This window comes from Polistes canadensis, unplaced genomic scaffold, assembly GCF_001313835.1.
Source record: "Polistes canadensis isolate GaletaPanama2010 unplaced genomic scaffold, ASM131383v1 scaffold_15, whole genome shotgun sequence".
In the NCBI taxonomy this organism is placed as follows: domain Eukaryota; kingdom Metazoa; phylum Arthropoda; class Insecta; order Hymenoptera; family Vespidae; genus Polistes; species Polistes canadensis.
Window position 1 is genome coordinate 993,192 of NW_014569562.1, and position 23,161 is coordinate 1,016,352.

Here is a 23,161-nt window from a genome sequence, read left to right on the forward strand (position 1 = left end):
GTGATTTATAATTCTGTGAGAAATCAAAAGTAATGTAACTCGAGATATTTTATTTGTTTTGTCTGTATAAAATTTTTCTCTACCTCTCTTTCTCTCTTAAACAAAATTTATATATAATATAATATATTATATATATAAATTATTATATATTATAATAATTATATATAATATTATATATATATATAAAATTTAACGTATAACTTTTGTTATACGTTAAACTTTTTATTACTGATCAGTTTTTCTAGATAAAAAATTAATATTTTCTTATAAGTGATCAAATAAAAATAATTTAACCCCGACCTTTTTGACTTCAATTCCATAATAAATATTGAAAAATTATTATTTATACTGGTCAAATATAAATAGAGAAAATGAGTAGTAAAGTATTTTTTAAATGCATTACATCTAAACTCAAAGAAGATTATAAAAAAGAAAAAATGATAAAAATTAAATAAGTGAGGCAAGAAAGAATGAATAAATCGGATATAGATCTAGGATAGATAAAGTCAATAAATAGATAATCAATAAAGAAATTAACCTCGACCTTTGATTCCAATTCCATAGTAAATATATTGAAATATTATTATTTATACACTGGTCAAAAATAAATGGAAAGTAAGTAAAGTATTTTTTAAATGCATTACTTCGAAACTCAAAGAAGATTATAAAAAAAAAAAAATGATAAAAAAGTATAACTTCAAAAAGTGAAGCAAGAAAGAAAGAATGCATCGTATACAGATCGAGGATAGATAAAGTCAATAAATAGATACATAGAGAATCGAGAAAGGTTTGAGTATGTAGATTCGATTAACACAGTGTAAACTTGATTTAATTCTCGATGCATTCGAATGATCCTAATACGATGCACATCTAGCCGTAAGTATTTTCATGTTCGAGGTATGTTCGAGCTCTTCCATAGAGGATAAAGTAGAAAGGGAAAGAGAGAGAGAGAGAGAGAGAAAGTATAGTGGTAGAAAAATGTTATAAAAAATTCAAAAGGTTTAGCTAGGAAGCGAGGAAAATGCTATTCCATGTGCTGTCCGTCATAGCTTAGGTTCGTCCAGTAGATACGTCAAATATACTGATACTTAGAAAAAGATAGATAGGTAGATGGATAGAGAGATAAATATAGATAGAGATAGAGATAGAAATGGAAAAGAGAAAAGAAATAAACCAGACATGACTTGCACTCGATCGTGCGTGAGATACGTGATTGACGTAGTGAGGGAGATAGAGATACGTAAAAGTGTTGTCCTGATGTGTTCAAACCAAACAAAGCTATCTTAAAACAAAGAAAAAGAAAGAGAGAGAGAGAGAGAGAGAGAGAAACATATAGACAGATATTATGTGGATCGTGCAAACGTCATTTTGACCGATTTATTTTCTCGAATAGTGGTTAACGCTTGTTCTCAGTCGAAAGAATGATCAAGAGACCGACAGCTCGGCCAGTTGGTTGTTCATCGTCAACGATGAAACTTCAAGTATTCTGCATTAGAATTTTTATACATTATATATTTGTGTCTTTATTACTAATCGTTTAAATATATTTTTTGTGATTTTTGTTTATCGAGAAGACAATGAAAAGACGCAAATGTAATTTCGAGTTCATATTAATTACATTTTTTGGATTCGCGTACATTTTTGTTTGTTTAATTATTTAATTAATTATTATAATTATAAAGGGGTAATGTAACGGTCAAGTATTTAAGTAGTTTGAATCAATCAATTTGAGATCAGACGTTAATTTAAATCTTGTATAATCACGAGAGTATTTTTGAAATTTTTATGATCATGAAAATGGAAGTCGTGAAGGAAAACATGGAAAATAGAAAGAAAACATCTAAAGTAGATGTTATTCATCCGTGGGTTAATACGAAACGATCATCATTGGGATATCATATTTGTAAGACGTTGCATAAATACGTCAGCCTTTATTGCGAACAATCAGCTTTGGTGGGTTACAAGTATTTGATTGAGCCACGTAGAACGTGGGTCGAAAGGTAATTATGAAAATTAATGTTTTAATATAATATTACATTTATTTTCATTGAAATATATTATATATTATAATCTATTTAATTTAAATAAAATATATATATAATGAAATAGATAATATATCATTTTATATTATTTTGTAATAATGTAAAATTCGAGTTAATTTTATTGAGTAGTACGAGTTTTAAAAATGTCGTGGAAAGTAGTATAAGTGCGTTAAGACATTGAAATAGTGCACGAGTTAAGTGGTGTGTCCCTGTGGACGATCAAGTGATAGGTGGTAAGTGAAAAATACAGGTGACAGGTAATTTAAATAAATACAGTGATTATAACAAGTACAGGTAAGTATAATTTACTGTACATTTATTAAAGTAGATACGTTCTTACTAATCGAGATCCTGATAATGAATGCCCTATCACCGATGTGATGGTAGTATTTCAATATCTCAATGTTTTGTTTATTTCAGAGCCTGTGATCGCTGGAAATTCGAGCTGACAAAGTGGTATCATATGATTCATATCATATGAATTTACATATTTTCAAGAGATCAGATATTTAAGTAGTAAAAGTCAATCACTTGTATATCACTAAAATGTCAATGAAATTCTAAGAAATCGAATAAAAATTGTTTGCAATATTATATGTCGAGAAATTTGTCGTCAAACATTTTAATAGTAAAGGTTAATAAAAAACGTAGTTCTATGAGATCAAACGTTGAAGTATGATAATACAAATAAACAAATCGAAAATCAATGGTAATATTATTGAAAGAGATTGAAAGTAATCGATAAATAATTTTTTCTAGGGTCATATGGTTCGCTGCCCACGTGACAACTATATGCATATTGGTGTACTTTGTTACTGATGCTTACTCAGCGTTCATAACTATGCCAATGGTGACTTCGGTTGAGTCGGATCATTATCCTACAAATAAAATCACCTTTCCAGGTAGATATTTGATTATTTGCTTTTTAATTATAAGTATTTTTAATCCTTTGCATTATAATTTAGTTTTTTTCAACTTTATTCAGCCAACTTTAATAATATTAATTTAACAGTGCAAAGGGTTTTAATATCGTAGAAATTCAATGACAAATATTAACGTTGGCAATTCTCTCTTATCATTTTTAGCAATAGCAATTTGCAGTATCAACAGGATAAGTCGACAATCCGCGGTTAAAATGGCGAAGAAAGTGTGAGAAATGTTCATAGAGTTAAATAAATACGAATGACAGTTATATGGTAAAACACGTAGTGTGTGCGGGTGAGAATAGGGATGAGAGTTTCGGGGTGGGGGGGGGAGGAGGGTGAGGTTGGGTTGGTTATGACATAACGAGAGATACACGACGACGCAAAATGGGGGAGTAAAATGGGGAGTATCGAATCGTTGGTTGGGCAAAAGAGGAAAGGGGGAGGGGGGAGGAGGGGAGAAAAGCTTCATAGCACTGCACCAAATTGCACTGCATGGCTGATTTCAATCGGGTACGCGTTGAAGTTGCATCGTCTAGTCTGTTTAGTGAGCATTATTCCGAATATTTTATCTGGTCCGCACGCGTTAACGTTAGCCCGCTTCCGGTCGATTCCACAAATCGCAAATACAACCGCTGAGAATCGGTCGTGCGAAGTATTATACTTTTCCAATCATGCCGAAGATAGAAACTTTATCGATGGGAATATTCCGATTGGATACGCTTGAAAGAGGAAGACGAATTTGCGCGATTGCGTTTTAGAATTATTTCAAATTAGAAGTTTTTCGAGGATAGTATCTTGGGTTCTTGTTTTCTCGTTAAAATGCATATTCATACATATATATATATATATTTTTTTCTTTTTATAATTATTTAAATAAATTGATTTGTTTGTTATATCGCGGAAATTATTTTTGAGATATTTACAAACAATCGAAAAAATACATTTTAAGTAGAAAAACAAAAAAATAATGGACAATAAATTATGCAGATATATTAACACGTTATTAGCGTGTATCGTTTTAGGTACACATGGCGTGGTAATGGACACTTTTGTTAGTCGAATGCATGTTTTTTTTCTAGGTATACGCAAGATTTGTGGAAAAAATAAATGAAAATTAGAGATAGTAACAGAGAAAGAGAGAGAGAAGTAAAGATGAGAATAAAATTTAGACAAGTATTTAAGAATTTTGAAAATCAAAAGAATATTTAAGTACAATGCAAGATATAAATTGGATCACGCTTTGAAATTAGAAAGTAGAAATTCGTTTGAGATCGAATTACAATCATTCAATTGGAAGGACGACATATAACAGTTATTAAACTTTACGATTGTAAAGTTGCTTTGATACATTGTTGATCGAAGAAGACTATAAGTACTTTTGTACTCTACCTTTCTTTCTCTCTCTTTCTTTCTCCATCTATCTGTTTCTCTTTCGTTCGAGTTCTCTTCAACCCTTTGTTTGGATAATCTTTTACACTGCTTGTTCCTTGAACGTAAAGCGTCAAAGACGTAAAATGGAAGCTGGAAGATCGAAGTAGAGAAATATTTCTAAGATAATAGTACAAACTTTTCTAACACCTAGTACGTTAAGTATATAACTAAATTTTTATTCGATTGGTATAAGTGAGAATATAATAATAATAATAATAAAAAAAATATAAAAAAAAAATACAATAATACGTTCTCGGATCATACAGGATCGGTAAAATGTTTGTAAATGATTATGAAAAATTAATACAAATTTTGTTGAAACTTTTTTTTTTTTTTTTAGATATTATTAATAAAAATTCGAAAACTAGTACGTGCATTCTTATCTAGATGAGTTTAACAAAATTTCGCGAAAAAAATAATTGATATTTAAAAGTAATTGAAAAACTTTCTTGCCTTATTCTATACGATATCATAAATAGTTTACATAGTTCTGAAGTATTATAATATTCAATTATTGAATTTTGGTAGATTGTTGGAATCTTTTGGTAACGTTGAGGAGATTAATATTTCATAAGAAAGGAAAATTCTTGTTAAAATGGACTCACGCGATAGGATATGAAGATTGTCTGACCTTTTTCCGATCAGTACTTTGTTTCTTGCGTTCTTATATTGCATATACATTTATATATATGTATATAAGGTTTTGCAATAATGTTGCTTCGACCACAACAACGAACTTATTAACCACCGACATGTGCAAGATATTGCAGTCATAAAACTCACCGCATAAAGGTAACATCGTAATACATAAATATCTATCTATATATCTATATATATAAATTTATATATAAAGGTAGATAAGAATAATACATAAACAGAAATGGGAAGTTATAAAGAGAGAAGTTATACGCGTATTTAAACGACGCAGTCATTTTGACGGATCATTAAAAACGTATTATACACATTACGGATAACCATTTTTCGTTTGGGTGATGACCATCACACCATCAGTTGCCATTACATCGTTAATTAATTTATGATTTGGAGGATTAACCCACGGCACGACATATAATGTTATAGCTAACACTTCTAATATTAACGATCTATCTCATGTATTTTTAACCACGAGAGAAAATGATGTATTGCGCGTGCTAAAATAACTCCCGATTGGATTTTACTTTTTTATGTCATGCAAATATCCTAATATAATCATTACCTGATTATTATTATTATTATTATTATTATTACTATTATTATTATTACTATTATTATTATTATTATTATTATTGTTGTTGTTATGGTTAATTTCTCTTTCTCTGTGTATGTGGGTTATCCAATTATGTGAGTATTATTATCATGTTATTATACTATTAATATTGTTGTTGTTGTTAATTAATGCTCATGTACTATATGTGTGTGTGTATGTGTGTGTGTTACTGTGTGCGTTTGATATTTAATGTAGGATAATTAAGGTTGTAGAGAAATTAATGAAGACCCTGGGAATCGGTGGTTATATCGTATGTGATGAAGCATTCATATATGCGAAAATCCATGGTCGCTTCGATCCATCTCTTAAAAGAGGAACCTACTATAGTGCATTACTTTGAACTTCTGCGCTTGAAATTCACGACGTTAATGGAAAAGACATTTCGTGAATTACCGATTCTAAACTATTCTCCAAGTTACCGATAGAGTTTCTCCTTCTCTCTCTCTCATTCTCTTTAACTCTTTAACTCTTTCCTTTTACTCGTATTTTTCCATTGGCCTTCAAGCAGAATACCATTTTGGTACTTTGTGCTCGAACATTATTTGAAAACTTATCTTTACGCTTAGCGAGTTATAATATTTCAATGTTTCTTCGAGTTTTCACTTCATCGATTTTCTGGAATAATATTCGGAAGATTTGCTGATTAAATAAAGATCTCGATCGCGTCATCTAGATATATTCTGTTCTTATATAAATATAATTTAATAAATAAAAATCTAAGTTATAATATCAAGTATGAAAATATGAAACATTATTGCACGAATTAATCGATATTAATATAATATGATTTTCGTTTTATTTTAATTTAATTTCATTTCATTTCATTTCATATTAAATATTATGTTAATTATAATGATGTTAATTACATTTTAACGTTTGATATTTGATATTAGTTACAGATCAAACGTCACGAATTTAACTATGGAAGAAATTCTCGAATTGTTCGAACAATTTGGCGACTCTTATAATTCTATGCGAAAATTGAATAAAAATCGACGTAACGAGTTGAACAATCTTTTGTTGGATTTTTACGAGGGAGAATATGACATGGACGCCATAATGAAAGAAGTGAGAATTCTTCAAGCGTGTGTGTCTGTGTGTTTGTGTGTATCTTTCCCATTCGAGAAAAAGAAAAGGGTAGATAATCTATTTGATCGTGATTGATTCTATGCTTGTATTGATTTCAGCTAACACCACAATGTTCGGATATGTTACTTAAGTGTATTTTCAACAGTAATGAGTATAATTGTTCAGATATTTTCTCATTTGAAAAAACACAGGACGGATATTGCTGTACTTTTAATTATATTACAGAAAAAAATTCGAAGTAAGTTCCACATCAGATTTTGTTAAATATTTGTCAAAATTCATTATTAATTGAACGATATATAATGAATGAATGATAAATGATTGATTTGATTACGATGTTATATTTATCAGTAACGACGAGAAACCAATGAAAGTGAAAACCGTCAAGAATTTAGGAGTCGAATGTGGTCTTACAGTCGTGATGGAACCTTTCCTGGATGATTACTTTTACACTTTTCTTCCTGTTATCGGATGGAAGGTAAGAGTAATCTTATACTACCGAGATCATTTCAAACAATTTTGCTGAAATCCTTTTAATCGGATAATATCTTCATTTAGTAATTACAGTAATGTTACGATTATCCCAAAAATGTAGCAATGCAATTTAATCAAAATTTTCTAAAAAGGTATATAATTGAGAGAAGAGATAAATTAAAGAAAAAAGAAAAAAAAGAAAAATGTTTAGCTTGAAACAAATACAATTATTTACACGATCATGCAACGATAAGTTCACTAATTATCGTTCGATTTATTTTTTACACACAAATTATTATACGAACAATAATTCTTCTGATTATATTCATTCTGATTACATATATGCAAGTTAAGCAAAATTATTATCAGAACAACGTAACACACAATTTTAAACAATTACTACAAGAACAAACAAATTTGTCTCGAACTCAAACAAAATATTTTGACTTTTGATCTTTGATATTTTTTTTTTCTTTTTAATAAAGAATGAAAGTTCAATTATCGATAGAGAGTTAATGTAAAAGAATCAATGAAGATCTTTGGAGAGTTAGAAGTATTATTAAATCTCTCATTAATGCGTTAAAAGTAGTAGGGTGAGGGGAGGGAATGGTTGAGGTTGTTGGAACCGGTATTTCGCACCTTTCATTTTTCTCATCTCCACGCGGCGACCATTATCTACTCAACATCTGTGCTTCATTCAGGGAAAGCACTATAACCGACATAACGCTCGACGATAAAAAGCTCACAAAAGTCATTAGCGAATGCTAGGTATAATCCCTTCTCCAAGTAATCCTCGTCCGCAGCGGTTGTTACCTACGTCCGAAATGTTTTTTACACGTTCTACCATTGTAAATGGACATCGTCGTGTAGTTTCTATATCTTTATTTTTCTCTCTTTTTCGTATTCCTTTATTTTTCGTACTCTCGCCCACGTAAACGCTTTTCTGCGTGACATGCTTTCGGTACAAGTTACATGTCCATCCACTGTAATGACAGCTCTTTCTTTCTCTTTCTCTATATATATATCTGTCTCATTCTCTCAAAAGAGAACTAAAGAAATAAATTTTCTCCTAGAAATGTTTTCCGAAATTTTCACCGAAGTATTTCGACATACTTGTACCATTCATCTTTCCTTTTCCTAATAATACATTTCTTTCATTTCTTACATTTCTCATTGATAAATGTATTGAAGAAAATTTCAGGTTGGTAGAGTAACATTTTTAAATATATTTATTAAATTTATTCTTTTATAAAATGAAATATGTGTTCTGAAAGGTAAAAACAATTCTAGTTTCTTATAATAATTTTATCCACGAACCGAATGTAATAAGTTTGTTGATTGTTTTGACAAAAACTAATAATAATAATAAAATACAAGTAATAAAGATAAATACGTAGAAAAAAGCGATAATAAATTATTAACGGTCTGTTACAAAAAATATGTATATTAATAAAAGAATACATTTCATATAAATTCTTTCTTAGATTAGGGGCCTTTGCAATGACTACTCTTACATGAATCGTTAGTATAATGAAAGGATTAAAATATATAAACAATATTTTAATAATATTTAAATATTATTAAATTTACGATCAATCTCAAAAAAAAAAAGAGAAAAAAAACAGTTGACAATCCTCCAAAAATTGTAATAAAACAGTGTCATCCAAAAATTCATGTTAACATAATATGAAATATCGAGAACCTAATCAAAATATTTCTCATTAATATAATTTAAAACAAAGTAGCTATAAATTTGCCACTTCGTTAAGCTGTAGGATAAAACATGATCATATCTAATAGGTGACACGAGCCTTTGTCTGTATAGGTGACGTTGTTTAATCCTACCGATTATCCCGATAACATCAGCGGCGGTGTCACCGAGGTGTTAGTTTCACCGTTATTGGAATCCTTCTTGCAAATCGAGGCTGTATCCTTCCATAGTACAAGTCATACCAAATCGTATCCTATTCCTAAACGGAAGTGCATATTCTCTAACGAGATTCAAACTCGTTATGGTGACTACAGTTACAGCGATTGCTTGGTCGATTGCAGGGAAGAGCAAATATGGAAAATGTGCAAGTGCATTCCGTTTTATCTTCCTACGCGTACAAAAGTACAATCGAAACGTAAGTGTATATATCTCAAGATTATCATTATATTTATCATTTTTTATCATTCATTAATATTTTATTATTTTAAATGTATTTTTTTTTAACTTTTGTTTTGTGTGTGTTGGCTTACAACGCATGCGATTGAAACGAATTAGATGATTAAGGATAAGAGAATAACAAAGAAATAAAATGGCTAATGCTATCAGTATATTAAGAATTCATTATTGATAAGATCTTGCTAAAATAATTTGAACATTTTTTTTCTCTTTCAACAATAATAATAATAATAATAATAATAATTTTTTATTATTATTAAAATAATAATAATTTTTTATTATTATTAAAATAATAATAATTTTTTATTATTATTAAAATAATACACGATTTGTAATTCCACTATTTTAAATAATCATATTTTACCAGAGAGATATCTCTCAATCATTCTGTCAAGTAAATTCAAATATACATGAAATAAATGCATATCTCAGCTAGTGTATGCATTAAATGCATTAGTTCGTTGAAGTCGTAATAATGGCTCTTTATCAAGTAATTATTTTTGCAAGGGAAATCGATATCGTTACACGCATATATATTTAACAAGAAAATTTTTTTAAACGATAATAATAATCGAAATAGAAATGCATTGGTCGTTTTTTTTATCGATCTTATAAAGTTCGCATAGTTTAATCGAAGGATCGTCAATGTTCTCTCAAGAATGTACGATTTGAAGAGGAGAAAGAGAAGGAGATAGTATCATGAACTATTCGGCAATATTATCGATCGATGTTGTTCGACTAAAGAATTAAAGTTTGTTCTATGAGACTCCATTATAATACAATATATTTCTTTCTTTCCATTTTTTATCAACAATAATCAAATTTGAGGATGGTCAGAAATTTGAAAACAAAAAAAAAAAATTGAAAAACAAATGTATAAAATACCAGAAATTATTTAAATAAAACTATACGAATAAATTGTTTATCGAGATGCGTTACAAAATATTATATTAATAATTTTCGATTTTAAAATATATATTAATCATCGTTAGAAAAAAAAAAAAACAAACAAAAAATTAAATTAATCAAACGGGTAAAATATTTCTGTTCCTTTTCATTTTTTATTTTACGACGAAATAGCGAAAAAAAAGAAAAAACGTTGCCGAGAATATTGCAGGTGTACGTTCGTTTAGAGTTCTCGAGCTTTGTAACGAGGCTTTACTGCGGCTAACTTAAAGCATTAAAGCTGATCGCACGAAAGAACTGAAACGACGACGTAGAAGGATTAAGAGAAGGTTACAGCGATGGCTGCAACTTGAACGAGGGTGAAAGCTCGCGTGGAACGGACTCGTCTTTCTCCTCGGCACCTGTGCTGACTAGCGCACTTTGCTCTTCCTAAACCCTTTTTTCTTGCTCATTTTTTTGTTCTCTTTTCTTTTAAAAACTACCCGTTTATCCTAGCTTTTCTAATCCCCCTTATATTCGATCTAACGTTTTTTCTACTTCATTTTAGAATTTTTCCTTTTCTTTATCTTCCTTCTCAGTTTCTACCTTTTCATTTATTTATTTTAAATAAACAGCCAATATATATATATATATATAATAAAATATCAACACAATTCTATTTTTATTAAAAATACTGACTAATTATTGTTCATACTGAATCAATTTTTATAATATTAACAATTAATTTTAAATTTAACAAATTTAACAATATTAACAATTAATTTTAAATTTAACAAATTTAACAATATTAACAATTAATTTTAAATTTAACAAATTTAACAATATTAACAATTAATTTTACCAAAATATTGACCGAATAAACAGAAACGATTAAATAATCGTTTTATGTATGATCTTTAAGTTAAATAATAATTTTCAGACATAAGAGGCAAAAAAATGATAAAAAAATATTGCTTGATAAATTAATTTATGCATGTTATTAAATAATATATGACGTATAGTTTATATTTTTTTTTTTATAACAGATGGAAGAAGAGCATGCACGTTGACAGATATAACATGCTTAGATCGTTACAAATGTAAGTGTCACGAACATACATTTACATTATTTATTTTGCATTTTGATGATCGATGATACTTTTGTTTTTCAGCCAACTGGTTAACAGTTTTCCCTCACGACGATGAAACTTTGAACAATACGGTGGACGAATATAATTCGTTACGTTGTGGAAATTGCTATCCTTCTTGTGAAGATGTTCTTTACACCATTCACAGTTCTTTTTCAAAGATGAAACGTGGTTATTATGAAACGCAGTTGTTGTAAGTAAAAATAGTATTAATACTATCTAATAATTTTTTATCAAAAATCTTCTAAATTTTAAAATTATTTTCTTTTTTTTTTAGGCACAATATCGAAATAATTGATCAGAGTGTAATTCACATATTTTTTTCTAAGTACGGCATGGTTAGATTAAAACAAGACCTCTCTTACACCTGGTATGAACTTTTAAGTAAGTAAATTTGGAGAAAAAAGTGAGTGATCTGATTTTTTCGGACGTTTTTTAAGATCCCGTAAATCAAACGGGTAGAATAAAAAGAACGGTCTCGCTCGAAATACGACAAACTAACTTTGTTTTTCTCTCTTCTGATCGTCTCGTACTGTTTCAATCGAGTTTTTTTCAATGTGTTGCTATCTATTCCAAAAAAGAAACTCTAGTTCTATATATTCTTTTCGGTCGAAAAAACAAATCCTCGTTTCGATTTTCTCTCCGGTAACGAAACACCCTTCTATTATTTCTTTTTGTCTTTTTCCTTTCTTTCTTTCCTTTAGTCTTTATTTTTAAACATTCGAATCACACTGATATCGAGAATCTCTTTCGTTAAAATCATTTATAATTATTTTCTAGTTTAAATGAATTTGTTGATCATAAAAGTGATTTAATTGTAAGTCATTTGAATTTTCTGTATTTTTGTTTGTTTGTAGAATTTCTTGTTGCGTGGAAACTTTGTAATATAAATACAGTACTTCAAAATTATTTATTATTTTGTTTGTAATGAGAAATCAAGCGTAATAAATCAGCAAGAAGTTTTTCTTAAAAATCTTAATTTGGTGAAACATGAATCCGAATATATCTATACTAGGAATTTTGCTTAGCAGAATAGCATGGTATTACCATTATCAAGAAGATTGTCTCTTATCTCGGTGACAGGGGTGTATCGTAAAGTGTCTGTCTGTTTGTACGTTTCGCAGGCGATATCGGTGGTATTTGTGGGATCTTCATCGGGTTCAGCCTCATCAGCGTCGTCGAGCTTATTTATTTTTTCGTTTTATTACTTCTCGAGCTATACAAAAGTTTCGACCGAAATTCAGATGAGATCGAGATCGAGATCGATGAACCGAAAGAGAAGGAATCTATGAGCTATACGATATATTGGAACGAATTAGTGCCTAAATCAAGAGGAAGAAAAACAAAATTCCTTAGTCGTGGAAATGTTGAACGGTACTAATTAGTACCATATCATCATAATTCACCGTTGGTAATTTTTCACTGAAAAGCATATTCGATCCAGGGAAGCTTCGATTGCGAATAAATTTTTCTTTCCTTCAACAACAATCTTTTATATTTTTCTTTTTCTCACACATAGACACACACACGCACATAGGTATACTTTTTCATACGATCCATTTTTTCCTATCTTCTTTTTAAACATAATTTTACGTACTCACAATTTAGTAATTGTATATCCAATTAAGTAAAAACGTTAATGAAAAGAACGATAAAATTGATATAATTAGAATTTTCATCCGTGATAAGAGTCACAAAAAAAGAAAAATAAAAAAGAAAAAGAAAGAAAAGAAAAAGTGTCTCTTGTTCGGTGTGGTGTGAGTGTGAGATATATATTATTATTTTCTACAAAGAGGATAACACGTAGAAAAATAAACTTCTGCGATGGGAAATATTTTTAACGAGACAGATACTAAATGTCTTGTGGTCTGGTGAATGGTGCTGCGAAAGGAAGATCGAGATACAGAGCTAGGGGTAAAGAAAAGAAAAGAAAAGAAAAGAAAAGAAAAAAAAGGAAAATAAAAGAAAAGAAAAAGGAGAGTAAGACGAGAAGGTGGAAGAAGAAAAAGACGAAGAAGAAGAAGAAGAAGAAGAAGATGGTAGAACAAGGAGGAGTCTCTTCTACTTGTCGAAGAAAAATGTGGCCATCGAGTGAGTCTACCGATATAATAATCTTCCTTAACGGTTTCAACGTCGTAATAATTGTATCGAACTTTCTTAGATAGATCGTTCACGATTACACACCATGTGTTTATGTGTAAGCCTTCATGGAATCAGATTTCCTGTTAAAGAATTCATTAATTAAACTGTATCACACCACACACATCACCTTACTATCTCTCTTTCTCTCTCGCTTTTCTTTTCTATATTTTTTTTTTCATACGTATATATTTTCTCGACGTTGGTTGGTTGACCGAAAACTTTGATAAATTTAACACCCAACAACCCGTGACATTGATGCATTATTAATGCTAACGAGAAGAATGTTGGAAAGATTTTGACACGAATGAGATCCTCTTCCTCCTCCTCCTTCTCCACCACCACCACCACCTTTTTCTTCTCCCGTTCGTTCTTTTCGTCAACATTGCAAAAGCATCAAAAATAAATGTAAAAAAAGAGAAAATGAAAGAAGAATACAAGTTGTTGCAGAAACTTTTCGTTTATCTTATTTGGTTTTGGCTAATTAATGATTTTCTCGGAATCTCGGGTGTTTTCGCGTAATACATACATGAATATAAATAGATGTATGTATGTATGTATAGATAGTAGATAATATATAATAGAGATATGTATACGTTAGATACGCGTGTATGTATTATGTATACGTAGGGATGATTAATTTAATGTGAATTTTCTTTTCGAAAAGCTTTTTACTTTCCGTTTAGGTGTACGGCTCGTTTCACAGAATAACTTTTACCGACGTGTACAACTACTATTCACGATGATGTTCAGCAAGAGTAGAAATGTCACAGAACATTCGTCTCTATAAAAGCGAAAATGTTAGTTTTCCCATTGATGCTCGTTGCATCCCGTTTGTTCTCGTTTCTCTGATTCCCTCTTCTCTTTCCTTTTCTCTCTCACTTTGTATTCTCATCTTTCTCTTTCGCTCTCTTCGTTTTAATAATATACGTATTCTCCCCCGTTGTATGATTCGCGAGCAAACTATTATTTTCTCGGTCAAATCATTTCGTTTCTAAACTAATTATTGATTATCTCAGTCATAGAATATTTCCACTATTTTTTCCTTTTTTTTATATTTGTTCATTTTTTTATTTTTATATATAAATACAACGAGTCGAAGGAATAATCATATCGGTTCCCATTGTAAATTTGAAATAATTGTATATTTGCTTGCAACGCAAAGCTACGAAATTCTTATACATAGAAACCTCGAACATAGAAAATTCGAGAATAATTTTCACGATAACACTTCGCTAAAGATCTGGTATTTTGTACACTTGGATAAACCGAAACAAAGCGATCAAATTGGAAGATTCTGAACTTCTTCTTAGCTTGCTCGAGGCGATCGATTGTACAAGAATCACTAGCCCCCCCCCCTCTTCATCCTTTTCAAACTCTCAGCGTTGAAGCATTAGTTCGCTTCAAAGGTCCATGAGCTTTATCAGACTTCGTGGGGAGATATTTCTTACGCTCGATTTCGAGCTACGAACTTCCTACCAGCTGCGATGGGCTACGAAATCATCTCAAGCCCCCCTCCCAACCCCTACACACATCCTGTTCCTCAACTATCTGTGAATAAGTACGTTGAAAAAGTTTTTCAACCGCAAACTTCTCTTTTCTACCTTCTATTCCGAGACTTTTTCTATTTGCATGAGGTCTCTTAAAAACGCGAGTTATGATAAGATGATTCCTGTGAAAGAAGCTTATGACAAAATGGAAACATCGTGTCTTATATACAAATATTTCGCGTTGAATGTAAATAAAATGTATATGCATACAAATGATTTATAATATGTTGATCTTTGATCCTCGATGCGTATCATATGAATCCTTTTTGAAATATTCTATTATATATATATATATATTTATAATTTTATAATATTTAATAATTCGTTATATGTTATTCTTTATCATTTTTTTTCTATTGATATTATGTAAATATATTTCTGGATATATAAAATTTAATTGATAATTTTTGAAAAATCTCTGTGAAAGGTACACCAATTACTTGTAAGATTTTATAGGGATAAGTAAAAAATGAAAAGTTGAGAATCCCTGTCTTAAAGACATGGTCTAGTTAACTCGACCTATATACATAGACCACCAGTACTCTTCATCTATTTGGATGATACTTATCTTTTTTTCCTTTTTCCCTATCAAGAAGAGACGACTACGTTTTAACTGACAAAAAATAAAGGTGCTGACGTATACTAAAAACGTGATTACACGAACAGGCTTCGTTGTTCTCGAGATTAAATTGAAGGGACTTCAAACGATAAGAAAGAATTTCGTTCGACACTTTTGATTTAATCATTTTTTAAGAGTAAAAAATTCAAATGGCCAACAACTTCGAAAATTGTATTTGCAAACGATCTAAAAATTCTTTGGCAACTTTAAAAATTAATTACTTTTTTCGAGATTCTTTTAAAGCAGTCTTTTTAAGTTGCAAACAAATTTTTAGGATCGTTGTTCGATGATCTGAGAAGTTAGGAAAAAGAAGAGTAATCAATTTTCAAAATAATGTAAGAACTTCTAGGACCATGACCTATTAACTTTAGAGCCATTATATAAGAACATATTTCTATTTTTTTCTCTTCTCTTCCATTTCATTTTCTATTGCAAAGAATCGAGGAATTTTCTATCTTCAGAAATAGCTCATCAATCGACGAAGTTTTGTAGCTTCTTACTATACCAAGTCGTACAACGTCCTTTGCATTCCAAATTGTACCGTATTACGCTTCTCTCTTTCAGTTCACATTCGCTTGCAATCTGATGATAAAAAAGATCTTCAAAAGAGAAAGTAAGAAAGAGAGGAAGAAACGCCCTTTATGTATTAAGAGAACATACTTTCTACCGTTGTCCTTATTATTCGGTATTATGCTAATAAGACATGACTCTTTCTAACATTTTCTGCTACACTATATATGTATCTGCTTCGTTAGAAAGTACATGCTATTGAACTTTTTTTTCTAGAATTTTTAACTGGAATTTTTGTGTCATCGGTTTTTTTTCTTAAGGATTTTATTTCTAAATAATTACAGATATGTAAAATAATTTATTATTTTTGTGTCTTACGAATTTTTTTTCCTTTCATTTTAAGAAAAAAAAAGGACTTTTTTTTTTAAATCGTTTCCTTATGTAATTAAATTTGATAAGTATTGAATTTGCTCAAATAAATAAAATTTTCAATGAATGAAATCGATGCACGGATGCCATACTCCAATTTTCACATTAAACGGGAATTCGAAGCCACGCGACCGTCGAACTTGCTAACTTAGTGGGATTTCGTTTAACTAATAGGATGTGGTGTGTTCAATTAAATAGGAGATACGGAAGAGAATAGGATAGGTGTAAGTACCATGAATGCGTTTATTCTATTTTGGAGATAGAAATCTTTAATGAATTTTCATAATCGATTAAACTAAATTTTAAACATTTAATTCGAACTTAAAAAAAAAGTATCTAGTCCGCGTAGAAAATACAATTAGAAAGAAAAAGTATTATTATTAGAAGGATAGTGATTATTGATAAAATGGTTACTTGCCATTTTTATGTTAGTCTACATATACTATGTCATATTTAGTTTTGATGTGTGCCTTCAGAAATGCATGTATATATATATTTGAAAATAAAGCAATTTAAGACACTCAAATAAAAAAGAATCCAGAAGGTTTGATGATAAATCCAACGATGATCACCTGTAACAAGAAGCAAACTATATTAATCATACAATCAAATGATAGAATAGCCTGACATATAAATCGTCCAATTCGCAGATGCACTTTTCAATTGAATTCTATATATATTTTGATCATTGAATTAAATTAATTCTTCTTGTTACAGGTGATCATCGTTGGATTTATCATCAAACCTTCTGGATTCTTTTTTATTTGAGTGTCTTAAATTGCTTTATTTTCAAATATATATATACATGCATTTCTGAAGGCACACATCAAAATTAAATATGACATAGTATATGTAGACTAACATAAAAATGGCAAGTAACCATTTTATCAATAATCACTATTCTTCTAATAATAATAATTTTTTTTTTCTAATGGTATTTTCTACGCGGTCTATATACTTTTATTTTTAAATTTTTCTTACGAAAAAATCTTTCTTACGAAAGTTTAAATATATTCGAAGTGAAAAAGTACATGAAGTTGGTAGTAAAATAATAGGCTATCATTGATACCGAGTTAACGTTTTCTGAGAGTTGATATTTAAATATTTTATTGGAGTAAACTAAATTTTAATTTTGAAAAGAAAAAAGAAGAAGTAGTAAGCAAAATTATTAAAAAATTAATTAAAATGAATTAAACGTTAGAATAAAAAGAAATATATAAATTGTTGAGTTCGGCTTTACTTTCCAGTATGCTTTTTAATGTGAAAAATAAAAAAAAAGGAAGAAGAAGTATAGTTTAGAGGTAATTAAAAAAAAAAATTAAAAAATTAAAATAAATAAAAGAAGGAAATTCAAGCAAAAAACTTTGATCCTTCTTTTAAAGGGAATGATCAAATATTTTGGGATGAGCGTGTTACGAAGCGACGTTTTAAAGAGAAAAAAAGGGAAAGAGAAAGAATAAGAGAGAGAGAGAGAGAGATTTCGATATTAAAAAACGCTCGTGATATTTAACGAAGAACTCTTTGACGAAAAGTTTTCTTTCAAAATAGATTAAACGTAATGAACGGATAAGAGAAAGGTAATAGAACGTGTAGGATATTATATGGGTTATGCTTTGAACACGCGTTTCAAATGGGATTTAATGAAACGACTCTACAGCTGTTTACTTCTATCTCTTTCTCTCCCGTTCTGTTTATATGGTGTTTGAATGCGACGAAATGTGCGGCCAATTAATCTCCTAGAGTAAGTACTTTGCGTTCTATTATAATTACGCAATACACGTTAGAGTAGCAAATAATATCGATCGCTTTGGGTCTTACGGCATAGAACATTCCAACCGAAATGAAAGGAATACGTGTCTATTCGTGTCTCTCTTTCTCTCTATGGATTGTGGAAGAAAAATATATAAATATCTCAAAGTAAATATTATATATGCATGAATTTGTACTATTTTTATTTTAATTCAATAAAATGTAATATTTAATTTTTAACGAGGGAGAGATTAAATTTTGTGAGTAATTAGAGGAATGTTAGAATTTATATATAGGTTGTTATATATAGACGTTAATGCACGTGCGTTTATGTATATATATATATATATATATTTAGAAGATATTTTTAAAGTAATATTTTAATTTGATAAATTTTATATAAAGATGTTTTTTAATGAAATAAAATGTGCAAATAATTAATGGAGAAATTTTAACACGATTACTTTTGATAATTATATTAATATTAATAAATGAATATATGCATTGTACGTGTATATTTATGTTAGTGTTCTAATTGAAAGATTCATAAGCAAGGAAGAAGAAGAGAATCGTTAATAGTTGAGTCCTCGCATCTGCTCTAACGTATCTTCTAACTTCTTGGCAAACTTGGAAACTCGGATAACAGGGTCGTGAAAGACTTTCTTACGTAATGGAACACATCAAGCGAAATCTAAGTAGAACGTTAGCGAGCCGTCTTACCGTCTCTACAGATGCTTTATCTTTTCTCTCTCTCTCTCTCTACTTCTCGTTTTCTTCTTCGTTTTCGCTCTAACTATCACCAAAATAACAGAATAGAATAGAGTACGTTTTCTGGATGAAGTTACTGTCTTCTTCTCCTAATTCTTCTTCTTTTTCTTTTACTCTAATGTAAGAGAAGACTATTTCGAAGTACCCTAGGGTGTTTCGAGAAGTAGCTAAAACTTTTTGAATCCTTGAATATATGCTTCTAATTGTTCCCACAAATATATAGACCTTTACAATTATATTAGGTGTAGCAATTAGTTTGGTTTTTTGTTTTTTATTTTATTGCATAAAAATAATCATTTTTTTTTCGTTAAGTAACTCGGAAATTGCATGAAAGATCGATCAAAGTCATCGAAAATAATGGAGACTATTTTAATGAATAACAGATTTATTATTATTTCATAAATAAATATTAAATTTGTTGAAAAGGTCATCGCGAATTCATTGCTACATCTAATATATAGATTCTTATTAAATTGCAAGTGATTCTAACAAAATTTTTGACTTTGATATTTACTTTAAAAAGTTTCATATAAAATTAGTTTCTATATAAATATTCTACATAATTTGTTTCTACACTCTGAATATATTTCAAATACAATATACGGGTTAAATATATTGTACAATCAATCAATTTTATTTGCTCTATCTTTCTCTTTTTCTATTGATACTCTGACGATCAATTATTCGACACAAATAAAACCGATTTATAATATTATAATTATGATATTAGATTTATATTTAATTTTAGAAACATGAATGAAGCTGGTGGTTTAATATACACAACGATGTAAATTCAACTTTGTGACAGAGGTAAACTGATTTATGGCATAGAATATGCTTCCTACTACTCCGAAATATCCGAATCAAACTTATTCAGGAGTTAACATATTATGAAATTCATATTCACGATAATAATCATCTTAAATTACTGATTATAATAATAAAATTGTTAATACATATAAATCAGTACAAATGTCTCTGTCTTTCTCTGTTTTTCATTTAGTAGTTTGAAATATGTTAAATAGAAACAATAGACAATTTAAAAGAAAGAAGAAAGAAGAGAGGGGGAGAGATGGGAAATAACTATTTCAATCAGGAATGGAAACTTTTCTCGTTATTCGTGTCGGAAATGTTACATAATTGATTCGAAAATCGAATAGAACTGTGAATTCGTTAAAAAGTCTCATTGTCAGTACAAAGTCGAATTTCTCTATATTCTAGAATTAATACATTAAACAAAAAATTATAATAGTAACTAAGCTTTCATTGATCCTAAACAACGAGATGTCATATATCCGATGATTCCTATACTCACGCACACACTTATAAACGAATGCAACAGTTAAAGTAAATAAAAAATACGATAATTTTATAGTCTTGAATTAATGCTTTGGAAGTTTAATAGCGTTTAAGCTTTCATAAAATTTAAATACAATAACATCCTATATAAAATAATCTTATGATCCTTAAATACACATATATACAACATACACATTTAAACGAAAACACGTTAAAGTAAATAAATTAAAAAGAGTAACAAACTTGCACTCTCATCTAGTTGTATACAAAAGTACGTAATGATTAGATAAATGAAATAAAGGAAACAAATACACGTGCAAACCTTTATGAAAAACGAAACCGTATACATCTATATTAAAGCACCTAATGATTAAAGAAAAAAAAAGAATAAATGAGAGTAAGCATGAGAGAGAAAGAGAGAGAGAGAGAGAGAGATAATCCAAGAAGATTTGGAAGTGGAATAGCAGAGTGGTAGTGCTGGTGAGTAAGTAAAAGAGGATTCGGGGTTAGAGGGAAAGAGGGGAAGGTGGTGGGAGGGTGGTGGAAAGCGTCTGGCAGGTTCGAAACTTCGAGCCGGTGTGGCGTGCCAAAGTTTTCGGGGTACGGCTAGTTTGAAAATTTATTCGCGACAGCGGGAGCTCTGTGTTCCACGAAAATTAATATATTCCGTTTATATATATATATATAAATGTGTGTGTGTATATCGGCCTACCCCGCTCCTTCTCTCTCTCTCTTTTTTTTTCTATCTTTTTTTTCTTCTTTTTCCCTAACACATCCACCCTTTCGAATTCTACGTTTTTGTTCTCCTATTTTTTGTTACTGTTCTCCTTTTTTTTGGTTATTGTTCTATTTTCATCTACACTCCCCCTCTTTCTCTTTTTTTATATCTATTTATTTTTCTTTTTCTTTCTTTTATTCTTTCACAGTTCCCTCGTTCGAGTCTCGTTTCAATTAAAATCCCTAAAACGCGTTATTATATTGTTTTACTTGGTATTTCGTTATGGACGATCGTGTCACATATGGAGAAACTTTACATATTTACATTTAATGAAGATTCTGAATGTGTGTATGAAGAAGAGAGAGAAGCATTTTCGAGATCAGAGATCAGAATTATTTTTAATTTATTTCTATTATATATATTATCATTGATAAAAATTATTTTATTACTTCTATCAGTAATTTATTCCTTTTTTTAAGGGGAATAGTTATTTATATTATTCTGTTTCCCTTTTTTTTTTTTTTTTTTTTTTAAATATTTTGCCCACTTTAACAATGATATCGTTACTATCATTTGTATCTTTTCATCAAACGAGATTTTACTCCGAGAGAACAACCGACAATTTATCTACTTTCTCGAACAACCACGTCCAACTGTAAATCTCGTTAGAAGGTGTTTCTTGGTTAAAACGTAACACGCGGTCAGAGAATATATACCAGCGTTGTGCATTAGTTATGGGATTGATGCCTGTTCAAATTCGACCATGTTTCTATCTCAATAAACAAAAAAAAAACAAAATTAAAAAATAAAAAAGAACAAAAAAAGAAAATAAAAATTTAAGCCGTAACGAACTTGTAAATAATAAACAATTTTATGTACTCATATAACCAAAATTGCAAGTATATTGCAAACATTTTATTTTATATGCAATCAATATTAATACGAAAACAAGGAGAATTATTTAAAATAAAATATATATATATATATACTCGACTTTAATTCATGAATCAGTCCAATGAAAAATTCGACAAATACAAGAGAAGTAAAGTAAAAAATTGGTTAAATTTGTAAGTATACATTATTTGTACCTAACTGTACAAATCAAAAAGAATTGATCGAAATAATTGATTGAGATAAAGAAACAATTGACGAAAATGAAAAGAAAAAACAAAATCTATTGCATAATTTGTTGAATCATGCCAGCATGCGAAGGATATGTTCCCTTTCCCTTTCTCTCTCTCTCTCTCTCTTTCGAAAATTGATTTACGTAACATTGTCGTACCACGCACGTATCACGGAAAAAATTGAATCAGTCATCTAGGGTCGACATATCTCCGGGGAATAACGTTTGGAAATTCGAGCGGGATAGTATACAGGTATACCTACTACCACTGTACACCGTACCATGATGGTGGTGATGGTGATGGCCTGGATCATTTGAACGTGCTCGTCAAAACTAATTCGCGTTTCAGATCAGTTTCGTTCACAGTTCAAGTCACGGATGTTAAAAGGCATTATCTTCTATTCCAATTCTTCTTTGTCTCTCCCTCCCCCTCCCCCCGCCACCCTATTTTCCCTGCCACTCTCAGCCATCCCAAAATTCGTTCTTTTTTGTTGGTGTTTAAATTAAAAGACTTTCGATAGACAAATTTAAACGAGTTTAATCGGACAGATAAATTCACAGTAATAACAACAACAATAATAATAATAATAATAATAATAACAATAATAATGAGGATGATGATAAGGATATTATATTTGAAATAGAAAATGGATGTAATATTATTTGAAATATTGTACCGACAAATCGTTAATTAAGCTCGACGAGAAAAGCGTACCGTTTTCTATGACATCGTGATATTAATTAACGTCAGAATTACAATCTTCTCAACATAATAGACGACGACGGCACGAAAGCCATTTTCAGATCGACGTAGGAAGAATCTAACAA

At 29.7% G+C, this 23,161-nt stretch overlaps 1 protein-coding gene across 3 annotated transcripts in view; it reads left to right on the plus strand.

The window, feature by feature from the left end:
- Positions 1-1,433: 1,433 nt before the first annotated feature.
- Positions 1,434-23,161, plus strand: part of LOC106793544 (sodium channel protein Nach-like) — a 46,153-nt gene continuing 24,425 nt past the window's right edge. The window contains exons 1-11 of one of the 3 annotated variants that reach the window (XM_014760560.1): positions 1,434-1,481; positions 2,802-2,944; positions 3,128-3,191; positions 6,560-6,734; positions 6,854-6,993; positions 7,107-7,233; positions 9,055-9,355; positions 11,328-11,381; positions 11,454-11,622; positions 11,707-11,813; positions 12,554-12,931. In XM_014760560.1, coding sequence (XP_014616046.1) covers positions 2,884-2,944; positions 3,128-3,191; positions 6,560-6,734; positions 6,854-6,993; positions 7,107-7,233; positions 9,055-9,355; positions 11,328-11,381; positions 11,454-11,622; positions 11,707-11,813; positions 12,554-12,810 — 1,455 coding nt within the window. In that variant the 5' untranslated portion in view covers positions 1,434-1,481; positions 2,802-2,883 and the 3' untranslated portion in view covers positions 12,811-12,931. Of the gene's footprint in view, positions 1,482-1,623; positions 2,001-2,801; positions 2,945-3,127; positions 3,192-6,559; positions 6,735-6,853; positions 6,994-7,106; positions 7,234-9,054; positions 9,356-11,327; positions 11,382-11,453; positions 11,623-11,706; positions 11,814-12,553; positions 12,932-23,161 lie in introns of those variants that run through there. The other 2 variants (XM_014760558.1, XM_014760559.1) reach the window with 2 other exon arrangements.